Source organism: Bemisia tabaci, chromosome 2 (assembly GCF_918797505.1).
Source record: "Bemisia tabaci chromosome 2, PGI_BMITA_v3".
Classification (NCBI taxonomy): Eukaryota; Metazoa; Arthropoda; class Insecta; order Hemiptera; family Aleyrodidae; genus Bemisia; species Bemisia tabaci.
This window is the reverse complement of record NC_092794.1, coordinates 9,418,469-9,433,472: the sequence shown is the minus strand read 5'-3', so window position 1 is coordinate 9,433,472 and position 15,004 is coordinate 9,418,469. Positions and strand designations below refer to the sequence as shown.

Genomic DNA, 15,004 nt, shown 5'->3' with positions numbered 1-15,004 from the left:
TTTCTGATGTGTTGTTCATTTAGTAAGAGAAGAAGATAATAATGGAAGAGTCATTGATGACCAAAAATAGGATATATCTTTGAAATATGAAGGAGGAATTGAAAGTGCTCTGCCATTTTGGTTCCTCGCAGCGGGGCGATTATTGAACTTGATAGACAAAGCTATAGACAAAGAAGACATAGAGGGTATAAAGCAATCCTATCGGTTGAAATGGGTGGTTCTCATAGACTAAGGGGGAAAATGATAGACTAACTGTCGGGTCTCTCGTGGGTTGCCGTTAGTTAGTCTATTACCTACCTCCTTTGTCCATTGTAACCACCCGCTTCTACCAATAGGATCCCTCCAAATCCTATTTGTCCTCTTTGTCTATTGCTTTGTCTATCAATTTCAATAATCAGCCCGCAGGTAAGCGTGCCATTAGCGCCGCTCAGTGGATCGAGTCAATCAGAGAGGTCGGACATGAAATTTTTTATCAAAACTGCAAATTTTGATGTTTAAATTGCCACACTTTAAATTTTGAGGGGTGTTTCCAGAAAAAAAATTTCACGAGGAAACCATTTGAACCATTTTTAAAATCTCAAAGGTTCGATTTAATGGAGTTTTGAGTAAAGCTTTAAGTTTCCATTTTGTGCGACCCCTCCAATGGACTCGATCCACTGTGCGCTGCGCCGCGGTGAAGTGGTGATTGCCTGGACACTGGACAGTCCAAGCGCCCTCACGTCCATGCGTATGCAATGCAGACATCCATGGAGCCCGAATAGTTGCACATAGGATTTAAAATAAGTGTTCGTCGCATTCGACACTAACTGAGAGCGCTTTGCTCGTTTCTCTGCTTGGACCGTAACTTAAATCCAGCGTCGCCTATTGTGCTGACGAAGTTAACTAGTACTGATTTTTATTGCGACAATCTCACTAATTTTTCGAATAATGCTTCGATCGTTTGAATATTCTTAGTGCAACATTACCTTCCTAAAATGTGTACTGCGGCCTCTATACCTTCTCTGATCTATAAGAACAGGGTGTCTCCTGGTCCGTAAAGTCGAGAATTAGTACCAATTTTTTTAAGGTGATCCGGAAATACTGAAAACGTACAGAAATTCCATATGTAGGACCGGAATTTTTTGCCTCATGCCTCGAGTGTTTTTTGAAACAGCCTGGAAAATACGCGTTCCGTTCCACAATGATTCTTAGGGAAGTTCTTTCCCGATAGATCGCGATTATGAAGCCAGGTGCTCCTCAGACCATTAATGAGATTCGAATTTCCTGGCTGCGTCATTTTTCTCGCGATTTGCGCGTGAATTCCGACAAATTTCGAATTTCGTCACTTAAAGGCACCAAAAAAGTACTGAATTTCTTGTGAATGCACTGAAAAAGTACTGTAAAATTTCCTAATGTTTTCCAATCAGTTTTAGTAAACGTCCTATTTTGCGACACAAGAATCCTGATATGGAGAGTTGGATGTTTCGAAAACGCCTTCAATTGTGGCGTGATACCTTCACGCATTCCGGAGAGTACGAATAGTTGTATCGTTGCGCCTTAGTAATGTGATGGAAGATTACTATTGAAGTATCCTCCACGCTGACCTTGTCGGTTTATTTTCTTGCCGCTATTGCAGTTTTGACCGTATAGTTTAAGTGTGCTCAAGCTAGGATTGTGTTTATCAAATTGATGATTTTTATAGAAGAATTAAAAATAAACAAGCGGTAAGAAATGTAACTAAATAGTGGGAACTCAAAATAACAGTCAACTTAAATCAATTTTCGTCATTGGGGGCCCAAAATCCTAGATCCAAAATCTTCTAGAGGATCTGGTCGGATTTCTCGCTGAGATAAATAACTAAATGAATGCGTGAAGTATCACGCCACAAAAGAAGGCGTTCCGAAATTGCCAACTTTCCACGTCGGAATTCTTGTGTTCTAATTCCTCTACAAAAACCATCAATTTGGTAAGTACAATCCTAGCTTGAGCACACTTAAACTATGCGGCCAAAACTGCGACAGCGACAAAGGAAAGCCTTCAAGGCCAGCGCATGGAGACTGCTTCAATATTAACCTTCCATCGCATTGCCAAGGCGCAACGATACAACTATTCGCACTCTTCGGAATGCGTAAAGTATTACGCCACAATTGAAGGCGTTTTCGAAACTGCCAACTTTCTGCATCGGGACTCTAGGGTCGCCTAAATAGGGCGTCCACTAAAGCTGGTTGGAAAATATTCAGAAATTTTACGGTACTTTTTCACTACATTTCCAAAAAATTCAGTATCTTATAAGCAGAAATATTCAATACTTTTTGAGTACCTTCCAGTGTCAAAATTCGAAAATTGTCGAAATTCACGCGCAAATTGCGAGAAAAATGACGTTGCCAGGAAATTCGAATCTCGTTGGTGGCCTGAGGATCACCTGCTGGCTTTACAATCGCGATCTATCAGGAAAAGACTGCCCTAAGAGTCATTGCGAAACGGATTCATCGCTATTTTTCATCCGATAACAGGGCCGGATTAAGGGGGTGGCCACATGGGCCGCGGCCCATGGCGGCAAATTTGGGGGGGCGGCAAATTTTGCAATTTTTTTTTTTAAATGTAGGTATAAAAATAAATTGCAAACGGGAAAAGGCGACAAAATCTTGCATTTCCTGTGAGTATCGTAATTTCTAATTTTGTCGTTTTGCGGTGATACAAAAGACAGCACCTTTAATTAGTCGAGTTATGAGAGAAACCAAACACGCAATTTGGCCAGAACGCTCATTTATGAGCATTCTTGGCCGTATTGGTCTGACATTGGAATCTGAATTTTGTCAGTGACATTTTTGTGTCAGAAGGTTGGCTGCCCTTTCATTAGTCTAGTTGAGAGAGAAACCAAACACGCAATTTTCCTTTAAATTGCAAGGGGGCGGGGGATTGTGTTATTAATATCTACTCTATAACTTTGAAGTTTTTTTTATCATAGACAGGGCCGGATTAATTGGGTGGCCACATGGGCCGCGGCCCATGGCGGCAAAATTAAGGGGCGGCAAATTTTGCAATTTTTTTTTTAAATGCAGATACAAAAAAATCGGATTAAGAAAAAAATTACAAATAAGAAAAGGTGACAAAATCTCTCATTTCCTGAGAGCTCATTAATTTCTAATTTTGTCGTATTTCGGTAATACATAAGACTGCGCGCCTTTAATTAGTTGAGTCAAGAGAGAAACCAAACACGTAATTTGGCCTAGAGCGGCGCGGCGCAAAGAGAAATGATGACGAGGACTTGAGATGAAAAGGAGAAGCCCTCGGCGCGGCGGTCGGCATGTAACACATATTAGCGCCTACAAGACTGCATGAATACCTCACGCATAGCGTCAACCACAGTGCAGTCAGCAGCGATCGCCGTGTAACGCATAGCGCCTACAAGACTGCATGAATACTTCACGCATTGCGTCAAACACAGTGCGTTCAGCAGCGGTCGGCGAGAAAGGCATAGCGCCTACAAGAGTGTAGGAATACTTCACACATTGCCGAACAAAGTGCGATCAGCACGGCGCGGCGGTGGAAGTTAAAATTATTGAACCACATTTATGTTTGTTCTTTCATAATTTTTTCGTTCATTTCTTATTAATGGAAGGCATTGTCCACACAGAGACAGGTTTACGGAACTCAACTTTCGCGCCAATTTCCGTGAATTTTTGCAAGTAGTGTTGACAGGGCTTCCGCAAAAAATGTATCCAACACGAGTAAACGCGTCTTATGCACCCCTCCCCCTCCGGCACGTTCACTTGACGGTTTTTAATGATGTTTCAAAACGAATGAGATGGGGGCAGCAAAATACAAGCGGCCCATGGGCGGAAAGTAGGTAAATCCGGCCCTGTCCTATAATATTGCAATAAATCGACGTCGAAAAAATCGCGATACATTCTCCGATCAAATCGCAACTTATCGCGATCACTGCCACTTGGGCAGTGTGAATGCCCTTAAGACGTGTGCGTTGTCACTGTGACGCGCTCTTTAAAAATTCGATATCAACCTTGAGTGGAGTGATCTGAAAGTTATTGCCGGCTATCACCCGTCCTCTGATTTCTCCGGACTCTTGATAACTTGCAGTTTGTATTTTCCGTATCGCTGGCGCCTATATTTTAATTCTCTCGTTCCGCCATTCGTTCGTTAAATTTTCTGAACGAGCTGGAAAGAGAGAGGCCTGTAGGTTTGCTGGAGAGAATTTCAATCTTGATTGCACTGAAGCGTCCCCGACACAGTATCGGTAAGTCGTTTCCTATCACAGTGAAGCTAGGCTGTTTTCGCGCGGAGGTCAAAGTTGTGTCGTTTTGAAATAAAACGGGCCTACCTGGATCATCTTTGTGGTGAATAAAGTCAAAATTTTGGATTGAATTCAACTATAATCTGGTGAGTTGGCGGTTTTATCATGGTTTATGCGTGGCAGTTAGTGCCCGATACGATAGTTAGTGTTCCAGTTACTTTCAAATCAAATATCTCGACATCACTCGAGTAACTCGCAAGGAATATGGAGATGAGACTATGGTTGGAACTAAGGGGCCTGCCCCCCCCGCCCCCATAAGAAAATCTACTTTGCTCCACTCAAGAAATGTGAGGGATTTTGCTCGGTTATTGGGTGACACCTTTCAATTTCGAAATCGTATTTTGATTGATTGGATAGATTTGAGCAAAACAGTCACATCTACGTTCCAGTGTTCCAAAATCTCATCTCTTGATTTGATTTTCCTAACGGGCACCAAGCAATATTCCCACTTGCAATTTGTCGGCATTTTTCTTGTCCATACGAAAATTATTTAAAATTGTAAGCAAAAATATTTGTTCGGTTTCCTTTCAAATAATTAGATCATAAGATGGGATTTGAAACACTGAAATGTAGATGATATGACTTTTCGGCGCTTATTCGTATCAAAATTTTGTTGAGAACAGCTGACATTTGCTCCGTACGACTTAATTTCTCAAAATTTCCTCTAGACGCCCCTCTGAACCTAGAGAAATCTCCCAAACTCGCTTTTGGAGCTGGAAAAGTCCCACAGAATCCATCTCTTTTATAGTAGACCCTTGATGAAGTGTTATTCGGGCTCCGGCTCCCCCGTTAAAAGCTCCGGCTAATTCTGCCGTGCTAAAGGAAGAACGCCGTATGATCCCTCAGACGTTGCCATGTTTTCTCCATTAAAAACCCAATTTACTAGGAAAATTATGGATATTTTTCTTCAATTTTTTCAGACAATTTTGTTCGCAATTTTATCTGAAGCGTCTGGAAATTTCGAAGAAAAAAATGCATAATTTTCTTCAAATATAAAAGTTTTATCCGGGGCGATTTGGCAACTCTTGAATGTTCCTACGGCGTTCTTCCTCAGCATGGCAGAGTTAGACGGAAAATTTACTGAAGACATAGAAAGAATCGCATAAAAATCGGGATTTTTTGCAATTTGGAATCAACAAGAAGCGGGAAAATCTCATAAATGTGCTCATCAATTAGTTGGAAAATACGGTGATCAACCTGATACACCCCTCCTCTCTCTTAAAGTGCACGCATCTTCGACTGTCAGCAGATGTAATCAGCAAGCGTTGCCCCAGGCCACGGTTTCAGTTATCAATCTTCTTTACTTACTATTATTTTATTTTTTTTTCTTATTCCTGCAGTTTGACTTGCAATGGTTTCCGCAATTTCATAGGCTTTGTAATGAGCCAGACAGACTAGAGGTGGCCAGAGTGCACGAATGTACAGTTTTCATTCTAATGCACATTTGATCAAATTACAATTTTTTTTTAACATATCAGCTGATTAAGCAAATTCGTATACAGATTTGAGATGTCAAAGTGGGCTTATCCATGCTAAAAGGATCTATGCACAAATAAAATAGATCAAAAGGAGTAGTATTCATAGATTATAGGCTCAATTGTACTATAAACATTTCATACAGGTATTAAGCATGATCAATCATTTAGACTCTTATACTTGTACAAAAAAGAATATAAAAATGTGTTTATGATGATAGGGCCCTAGATTTAAGGGAACTGGGGAGAGGAGGGGGAGATTTAGAGGGGAGGGGGGCAGTTTATGGGTGGAAAAAGAATTTGGGACCTTGGATATAGAAGACGAAGTATGAAAATCATTAAATTCTTCAAAAAATAGAGAAAAAAGCATCGCAGCTATCGAATACTAACCATATATTCTCAACACGGGTCTCGGTGGCCCGGGTTAGGCATTCGTGTAGGTAAAAACGGTTAGTCACCTAAGGGTTCATCATCAGATTTAATATGCATTGATTATCTTCACGTTATATATAAGTATAAAAAAATCCTATCTTCCTATCCTATGATTCTTTTGCAGTAAAACTTGCGTTTCAAAATGGCTTTGAGATGGTCGCTGGAGGAGGCTTTGCGAGTGTTCAAATTACCGATGGCAGACTTGATGTATCAGGCTCAGTCTACCCACCGGGCCAACTTCAACCCCAACGAAATGCAAATCAGCACGCTTCTGAGCATCAAGACGGGCGCTTGCCCAGAAAACTGCTCGTACTGTCCCCAGTCAGCCTACTACAAAACAGAGATCAAGAAGGAGCCTCTGATGGATTTAGCGGAGGTTGTTGCCGCCGCGAAGGCAGCCAAAGAGGGTGGAAGTACCCGTTTCTGCATGGGTGCTGCTTGGCGTGGACCCACTGACAGGAATCTCCCGTTGGTCTGTGATATGGTCAAAGAGGTATGCAGTACACATAATAATAACTAGGTATTGATAACACTGCCGTGCTAAGGAAAAACGCCGTATGAGCCTTCAAGCGTTGTCAAATTTCCTCTGGCAAATCACTAATTTTCAGGAACATTTTTGAATATTTTCCTGCCAATTTCTCAGATAACTTTATTTATAATTTAATCTAAAGGGTCGGAAAATCTCAAGAAAAAATATTCACAAGTTTCCTCTAAAATGAACATTTTATTCGAAGAAATTTGGCAACTATCGAATGTTTATACGGAGTTCTTCCTTAGCACGGTAGAATACTATGCTGACAATAAAAATGGATATCACCATTCCAACAACTCATAATTACCGATTAGTGGCCGTTCTTGAATGTCGGCAACACCGTTTTTCCTCCGCATATGCTCCACAGCCGTAAGAATGGGGGGCAGCCCCCCCCCCCCCCCCCCAGAATTGAAAATAGTATCATCTGGCCCCTCCCAGAAATTCTGGATGGTGGGATATAAGCTAGACCTTCATCGAGAATGATCATCCCTCATAATCTTAATATTTAATTTGAAAAATAGAATGAAATTGTGAATCAACCACTGTACTAATTGCGAGGGGCGTTGGTTCATTTGAAAGGTGTTGTTCTCAATGCTTCGGGAAAACTATAAATTATTTTCTGGGGTTCGTCCCCGATTTTTAAATCCCTAAAAACTCATAAATTGGATGAGGGGAAGTGGGGGTTTTTTGTTTTTCGGAAAAGTTTTGTTGCTACGCATCTTACTTTACTGTTTGCTGTCTTTTTATCAGCTGTTTTCATTCAACAATCATCATTAAGTGAGGTTACTTCCAACACTCAACTGCCATCAACTTACATTTTTCTTTTCCCGCGTTTTTTTTTTTTTTTTTTTTTTTTTTTTTTTTTACGGTTTTTCATGATTGGTTCCATATTTTTCCTATTGCCAATTTTTCCTCATTAAGGCAATAACCTCCAAGTTTTTTTTCTCATTTCCGATCAGAACTTTTCACGCTGTTTCTTTTCAATGTGTATAAATATGTTTATTATTAATTTCCATTTTCATTTCATCCTTTTTCTTCTGATTTATTTTTTTTAATTTAAAAATTGAACTTTTCAGTTATGATTTTGTTAAAATAATAATAATTTTTACTAATTTTAATTTTAAATTTAACAGTTGTTATGAGTGAAATTTTCAATGACCGAGGCGGTCGTCCTCCAAAACGTGGTCGCGTTTTCCAGAATTCTTCGCATGTTCGTTTAGTGAAGCAAGAACTTAACTCTGTTATTAGTATAGAAAATCAAAGTTTCATTTCTTCATTTCGGAAGTATAAAATTGATGATCAGAACTTTGATGAAAATTTTGTTACCAAATTTTCAGTCGGTTCAATGAATATAATTTGTCATCATTGTGATGCTCGCCATTTTCAGGGTGACATGTCCAATGGTCATTTTAATAACTGCTGCCAAAATGGCTTAATTTCTTTAACGAGTATTCGGACAAATACCGATTTGAAATCATTATTTTTATATTCTCCAAATTTCATAAAGCATATCAGAAATTATAATAGTGCTGTTGCTTTTGCCTCTTTCTCTGTAAATCGAATTGATATTCCGGGTGATGGACCTTATTGCTTTAAATTTCAAGGATCCATATATATGTAAGTTTATTTAATATTTACCGTTACGTAACGTACTTTTTTCAGTTTCTCAGTCCGTCCCTCCCTCCTTCCCACCCCTTAACGCATCCGGAATGCAGCTGCATTCCGGATGCATTTAAAAAATAAAAAAAGATCTTCTTTAAAATTAGTTTGAAAACAAATGTAAAACCTAAAAAATAATTTTGTATGAAGATTAAAACAAAATTTTAGTTTAAAGTTTACTAAATAAAATTACAATTTTTGAAAACATTTGTTATATTTATTCTCTCAAAGAAATAATTAGACCCGATTCAAAGACAAAACAGAAAATTAAATGAAAATAAATAAAAAAAAAAAAAATGTGAAAGTGAAAAGTGTACAGGAAAAATAAGGGGCTGCGAAGCAGCCCCATAAGCCCCTAGTATAGAATCTAAATTGAAAACACCAATTTTATTCACTTAATATTTCCTTAAATTTTCATCATGGAAGCATCATAATGCATTGAAATAGAGTGAAATTTCAAAAGATCCCGGATCCATTCAATTCAACAATTCGAGAGTATTCTTGCCTGAAAGTGAAAAAATGAACGAAATTTTTCGGCTGGAATTAATGGAAAATCTACGTCATGGAAGCCTGAAAATGCGTCCAAATAGGGTTAAAATTTCCACAATTTTCGAGTCAAACAATTCGTCGAAAATTTAAAAAAAAAATTAAAAAGAAAAAAATCGCTTGATGTACAAGTTCCTTCGCCAGGGAGCTCTTCCCACTAGAGATCGTTCACCGCCTGCCCACCGGGAGCGCTGTTACATGCATTGCGCAATGCTTGAAGTATCCCTGTAGGTTTGTAGGCGCTAATGTGCGTAAGCTGGCAGCACGCCAGCGTTCCATAAACTTGCCCACACTTAATAGATCAGGGTGTTAAAATCTTGGCAATTTGACATCAAATTCGCAATTAGCGTCTCAAAAAACATCAGTCACGAAATTCTCATGATCTTTCAGTCATTATCCGACTTATTAAGCGCTCAGCCGATAGGCAGCGCTTTTTGATTTCGACTTGCCTCTGAGTACTAGTATACTAGTGCTAATGCGTTTAAATGGCGCAGCGGCTCATCGATGTGTAGGCTTTTTGGGGGGTCCATTTTTAAAATAAATAAAGCTGTGAAAACTGTATTTTATGCTTTTAACGTAATGCGCAGGTAGTTTCGATCGTTTGTCTATAAGAAAATTTCTTAGCGGTAGAGTAATTCTTATCGAAATTGATCGTTGAACTCAAATGAAGCCAAAAAAAAACGCGCCTGATGAGCTCAACGGTGAGCTCATTTTCGGGAAACAAAAATACGCGTTTACGGTTTTCCTTATTGGTAACCTTTTTTTAATATTAGAGCCTAACACAGAGTGGAGCGACGTGTTAACAGTACAAACGTGCACTGGCGCCTACAAACCTAACGGGGATACTTCACGCATTGCGCAATGCGTGAAGTATCCTTGTTAGGTTTGAAGGGGCCAATGCGCTAGTCGCCCTCGCCAGCCGCGACGCTGCGCGGCGTGCCACGGCGCTTCAAGCAGCTATTTCACAACAGAGGTGTTGCACAGTATCATACGAAATCGAAGGCGCTCCAACATATTAAGAATGACAGGCATTCTTCAAGAGTTCGGAGCTGTCCTCGCAAAATAAATCAAGATACTAAGAATTAAGAAGAATTAAAGAATAATGTCTCCATGCGTTGAGCAATTCGTGTTTGTCGTTACGCTTATTTTTCTACTGCTGCGTTGAAGTCTCTGGAGTGATCGCTGCATTTTGCAGTCTTGGCGATCCCTTGTATGCTTCAGCATAATGAAATTTTAAAATGACACATAGGTAGTCAAAAAGTACCTGGACTGGTTATGAGAGGAACAGGGATAATCTCAAGAATTCGGAAGGAAGTGAGGACAAACCATGAAAAGGTGAGAAAAAAATACCCTCTACAAACGGTAGGGGGTACCGATTTTTTGTTTATTCAAACTGTGATATCTTTGTCAATTTTTGACCAAATGAATTGATCTCAGTCTTACTCGATAGCTATTGAGTTAATCTGTAAAATGAAAGCAAGATCAATTCTCTAGTTGGTTTAGATTTTGCATCACAGCACCAGTCCAGGTACTTTTCTGACTACCTATGTGTTATTTTAAAATTTCATTATGCTGAAGCATACAAGGGATCGCCAAGACTGCAAAATGCAGCGATCATTCCAGAGACTTTAACGCAGCGGTAGAAAAATAAGCGTAACGACAAACACGAATTGCTCAACGGATGGAGACATTATTCTTTAATTCTTCTTAATTCTTAGTATCTTGATTTATTTTGCGAGGACAGCTCCAAACTCTTGAAGAATGCCTGTCATTCTTAATATATTGGAGCGCCTTCGATTTCGTATGATTCTGTGCAACACTTCTGTTGTGAAATAGCTGCTAGCCGCGCCGCGTCGCGGCTGGCGAGGCCGACTAGCGCATTGGCGCCTTCAAACCTAACAGGGATGCTTCACGCATTGCGCAATGCGTGAAGTATCCCCGTTAGGTTTGTAGGCGCCAGTGCACGTTTGCACTGTTGACACGTCGCTCCACTCTGTGTTAGGCTCTAATATTTAAACTCGTGGAGTCAGCGTTTTTCAACACGTGATTTTGAAATGTTTGTATAGCCTGCACGGATTATTCTCATATAAATTGATGAGAAAAAAAAGACTTACTTTTTGGACACCCTATGTAATGTGCCCATACGTCAAACAGCTCCCGTTTGTTGGTGCGCCTACTTTTCTGCGCTGTATTAAAGTCTTCGCAGCGATCCGGGGGATTTTTTTTCCGGCGTACCCTAGTGTGTGTACATCGTCCATAACCTTTTTTTTAGTAATTTTTTTATGTTGAAAATAGAGTGCGATATCTCGGTGATTGAACGTAGAAGGTTGCTGTATGGACTGATCTTATTATTTTTGTCTAATCTACGAGAATCAAGCATCAAAACGCGATTCTACACGGAGAAAAAAACTTCGTGCATGGGACCCGAAGTTGAGGTCACATGGATCTCTGGAGTTTTCTGATCACGCATCCGAAAACTTGAGGTCGAGCCGCCGAAGTTCGGGTCAGACATCGAGGCACTTCGGTATGTACCGGAGTACTTCAGATGTGTGACCCAACCCTTCGGTACTTCTAGATGTCTGCAGACCCTGACTTCGGCAGCTCGACCTCAAGTTTGTAGATACGTGATCCGAAAACTTCAGAGATCCATATGACCTCAACTTCGGGTCCCACGCACGAAGTTTTTTTCTCCGTGTATGACCAGCGCAACTGGCCCATTCACTAATGTCCTCCGTGTTTTACAGGTAAAGAAGTTGGGTCTAGAGACTTGCGTAACATTAGGGCTTCTGAAGGACCGCCACGCGGTACAACTAAAAGAGGCCGGACTGGACTTCTACAACCACAACATCGACACGTCGCCGGAGTACTACAAGAAGATCATCTCGACGAGGACGTTCGAGGATCGAATCCGGACCCTGGAGCACGTGCGCAACGCCGGGATCAAGGTCTGCTGCGGCGGGATCCTCGGGATGGGCGAGAACACCGAGGACCGGATCAAAATGCTCCTGGTATTGGCGAATCTGGAGGAGCCTCCAGAATCAGTCCCGATCAATCAGCTGATTCCGATCCCTGGGACTCCGCTCGCCGACGCGGATCCCTGTCGAGGGCACCGACTTCGTGCGGACTATCGCTCTCACCCGGGTCATGATGCCCAAGGCCTACATCCGTCTCTCCGCCGGCCGGGAGAACATGTCCGAGGAGATGCAGACGCTCTGCTTTTTGGCGGGAGTCAACTCTATCTTCTACGGCGAGAAGCTCCTCACGGCCAAGAACTTCCAGCCGAGCAAGGACGATCAGTTACTCAGTAAGCTCGGCTTCAAGAAGATGGAGATCGATGAGACGCCGGCCAGCAGTCAGTGTAAAGAGGCGGCCATTGGGTGATTTAGACTAGTTCTTTGACAACAATTGAATCAGTGAAAACGAAAACACACCAACTCAGTCACTCGAAAATGCTCAATTTCCATTGAAGACACTTAACTTACATAAAGGTCATTGCAGTTAGCGCATCTGTTCCAACTTGGACCTTGAAAGTGTACATAAGTGCTTGTGTTTTGGCAGCAAACATATTTTTCTTAAACTAACTTCTTCACCTACTGTACAGTTTTGTGTGTGTCTTGATTATTTTAATTTTTCCGAGTTGGTGTGTTTTCGTTCTCACTGATTAAATTCACATTACGGTTCTAGACAGGGTCATCCAAAGTCCCGCACCAACCCTGTAACCCCTAACAACCTTGTTAAGGTTCATGCCCTTTTTCAAGGTGGTCCCTGTATTTTAGACAAACTGATTGCAGTACTGCCGTGCTGAGGAAGAACACCGTATGAACATTCGAGAGTTGCCAAATTTCCCCGAATAAAACATGTATTTTTGAAGAAAGTTACGCGTATTTTTCCTCGAAATTTTGTGATGTTTTGGATTATCTTGGGAACAAAATTGTCTGAAAAATTGGAAGAAAAATATTCAGAATTTAACGAGTGAATTTGTTGGTTATCAAAGGAAATATGGCAACGCCTGAAGGCTCATACGGCGTTTTTCCTTGGCACGGCAGTACGGGAGACGCACGAGTCATAGCCAGAAAGTTGATGATGTAGCCAACAGCTTTATGCGATGTTCAACGCACGTTGGTTACGTCACCGAATTTCTGGCTTTAATTTAGAGGTTCCCGAAGATCGTATTTTGTATAACCTTGAACACTCACAAAATTTCAAGTCTTATTCTCAGTTTGTTCAAAAGGTACGGGGGTGATTTCTGATGCTCAGTAGCGAGGCGTGAATGACCGATTTTCAATATTTTCCCATTTGAGGCTACGACAAAGAATTTAGATTATTAAGGTGTTCGTTGCGGACGCCCGATTAAACGATTCTTGTCAATAGGTTTAAATGTCAGATCAATCGATATACCGCGAAACACGCCACGCTACCTCTATTGCTAGTGGTGTGGGACTTTAGGATCATCCTGTATGCGTATGGAAGCATATCGGGATGGCAAAAGTGCAAAACCTCGTATCTCTGTTCCTGACGTTGCTGATTTCCTGTTATGCTTTATGTTTTCTTTTGAACTAGGCAACATAATTTCACGAAAACTTCCTCGATTCTTCTTCTCTGTAGGCAGAATATTCTGTATACATTTCACGCTGCAAGGTTGGCTTGTTTTTCTTCGAGAGAGTGAAAGAGGAGCGGAAATTTTGAAACACCGTGGTTTCGCACTTTGGCCATCGATATAAGATCAAAAAGACATGGGAGGAGATTATTCCTCTTTACGCAGGTGCTTCTTGACGAACCTGATGTGAAAAAACTCGTAAATATCGCCTCTTAAGCAGCAACCGAAGAAAAAAAAATAACAGTACTTTTTGCGAGTTCTTACTACTAGTACAAGACTTACTACTCTAGACCTACTGAAGGTCTAGATCCCTAGTTCGGAACACTCAAGAGCCACAAAGAAAATAACAAAACTAGTATTCCTCCTAATATTAAATTGTTCAATTCTTATGGTTTGAATTGTGTGATAAAATTGAGATTTTTAACATACTTTTGGACTAATAACTAACCTATAATCTGTTAGTAAGAAGCATATGAGAATGAGGAGCTTTTGAAACATTTTATCATGAAGGCCCGTGAACTTATAGCTCCTCTACCTTTGAATTTTAATATTTTCTCATTTTATTGTTCCGAAACTAATTGCTCACGTCCAAAAATCATATAATTGTTCCTTTTAATAGGCTTGTGTCTCACTAATCTTTAAGAGAGAGCAATGTCAAAAATGATGCAAAATAACGAAGACAATTCGATAATGTATCAATGTGACTAATTTTTATTTGTTTGTTTGTAAAATTTATGCAACCAATATTTACTTACCTACAACGTGCTTTTATTTTTACAACCCTTTCTTAAAACGTTCATGAAAATTTTAATCTGCATAATTTTAGGCAAAATTCACCTCTGGCATTCTTCCAAACATCATTAGCTTTGATGTGAGACAAAATCAAGCTTTTAGACAAATTAGAGTCCAAGCAAAAGAGGAAAATAGGTAAACGGGTAAAAATTCCACCTGCTGCCTCATTAGAGATCGAGTGTGTTTGGAGGAAAATCCGTAACAGATTATTTGATCTTCAGATGAATACGTACATAAGCCAAAAGTTTAACTCTTTGAATTAGGTACAACGTACAACTGCCAAATTCATACATTATTATGAATATTATTTTTAATGGGTGAAATACTAATTAACGGAGACAATGTCCGTTTGAAACTAGAGGAAAGCTCCGTGTGATGACAGGATTGAAATAAAAGAACCCAAAAGGATGCAATGAAAAAAATGGTTGCCAAAAGTGTTGCAAGAGGTTGCATTAACATTCCTCGCATGTCATATCAGAAAAAAAGAGGAACACATTGTATATGTGGACTGCATTTCGCAATTTGTAACTATAAATTCTGGCTCATCTGAAAAAACACTTATGTGCATAGGGAAACTAATGGCACATACGTTGTTTTTAAACCGGGCCAGAGTTTATGGTTCCAAATTGCAAAATGCAGTCCAAATGTGCTGCCGTGCCAAAAACGCCGTGAGAGCGTTA

General features: G+C 40.3%; 1 protein-coding gene across 1 annotated transcript; it reads left to right on the top strand.

Annotated features, from left to right (window-relative positions):
- The first annotated feature begins 4,240 nt into the window (after positions 1–4,240).
- Positions 4,241–14,293, top strand: LOC109040172 (biotin synthase). Its single transcript, XM_019055994.2, is given in 4 exon segments — positions 4,241–4,377; positions 6,323–6,691; positions 11,680–12,030; positions 12,032–14,293. Coding segments are annotated over 3 exon segments (987 nt in total). The 5' UTR covers positions 4,241–4,377; positions 6,323–6,340; the 3' UTR covers positions 12,317–14,293.
- Positions 14,294–15,004: the final 711 nt, after the last annotated feature.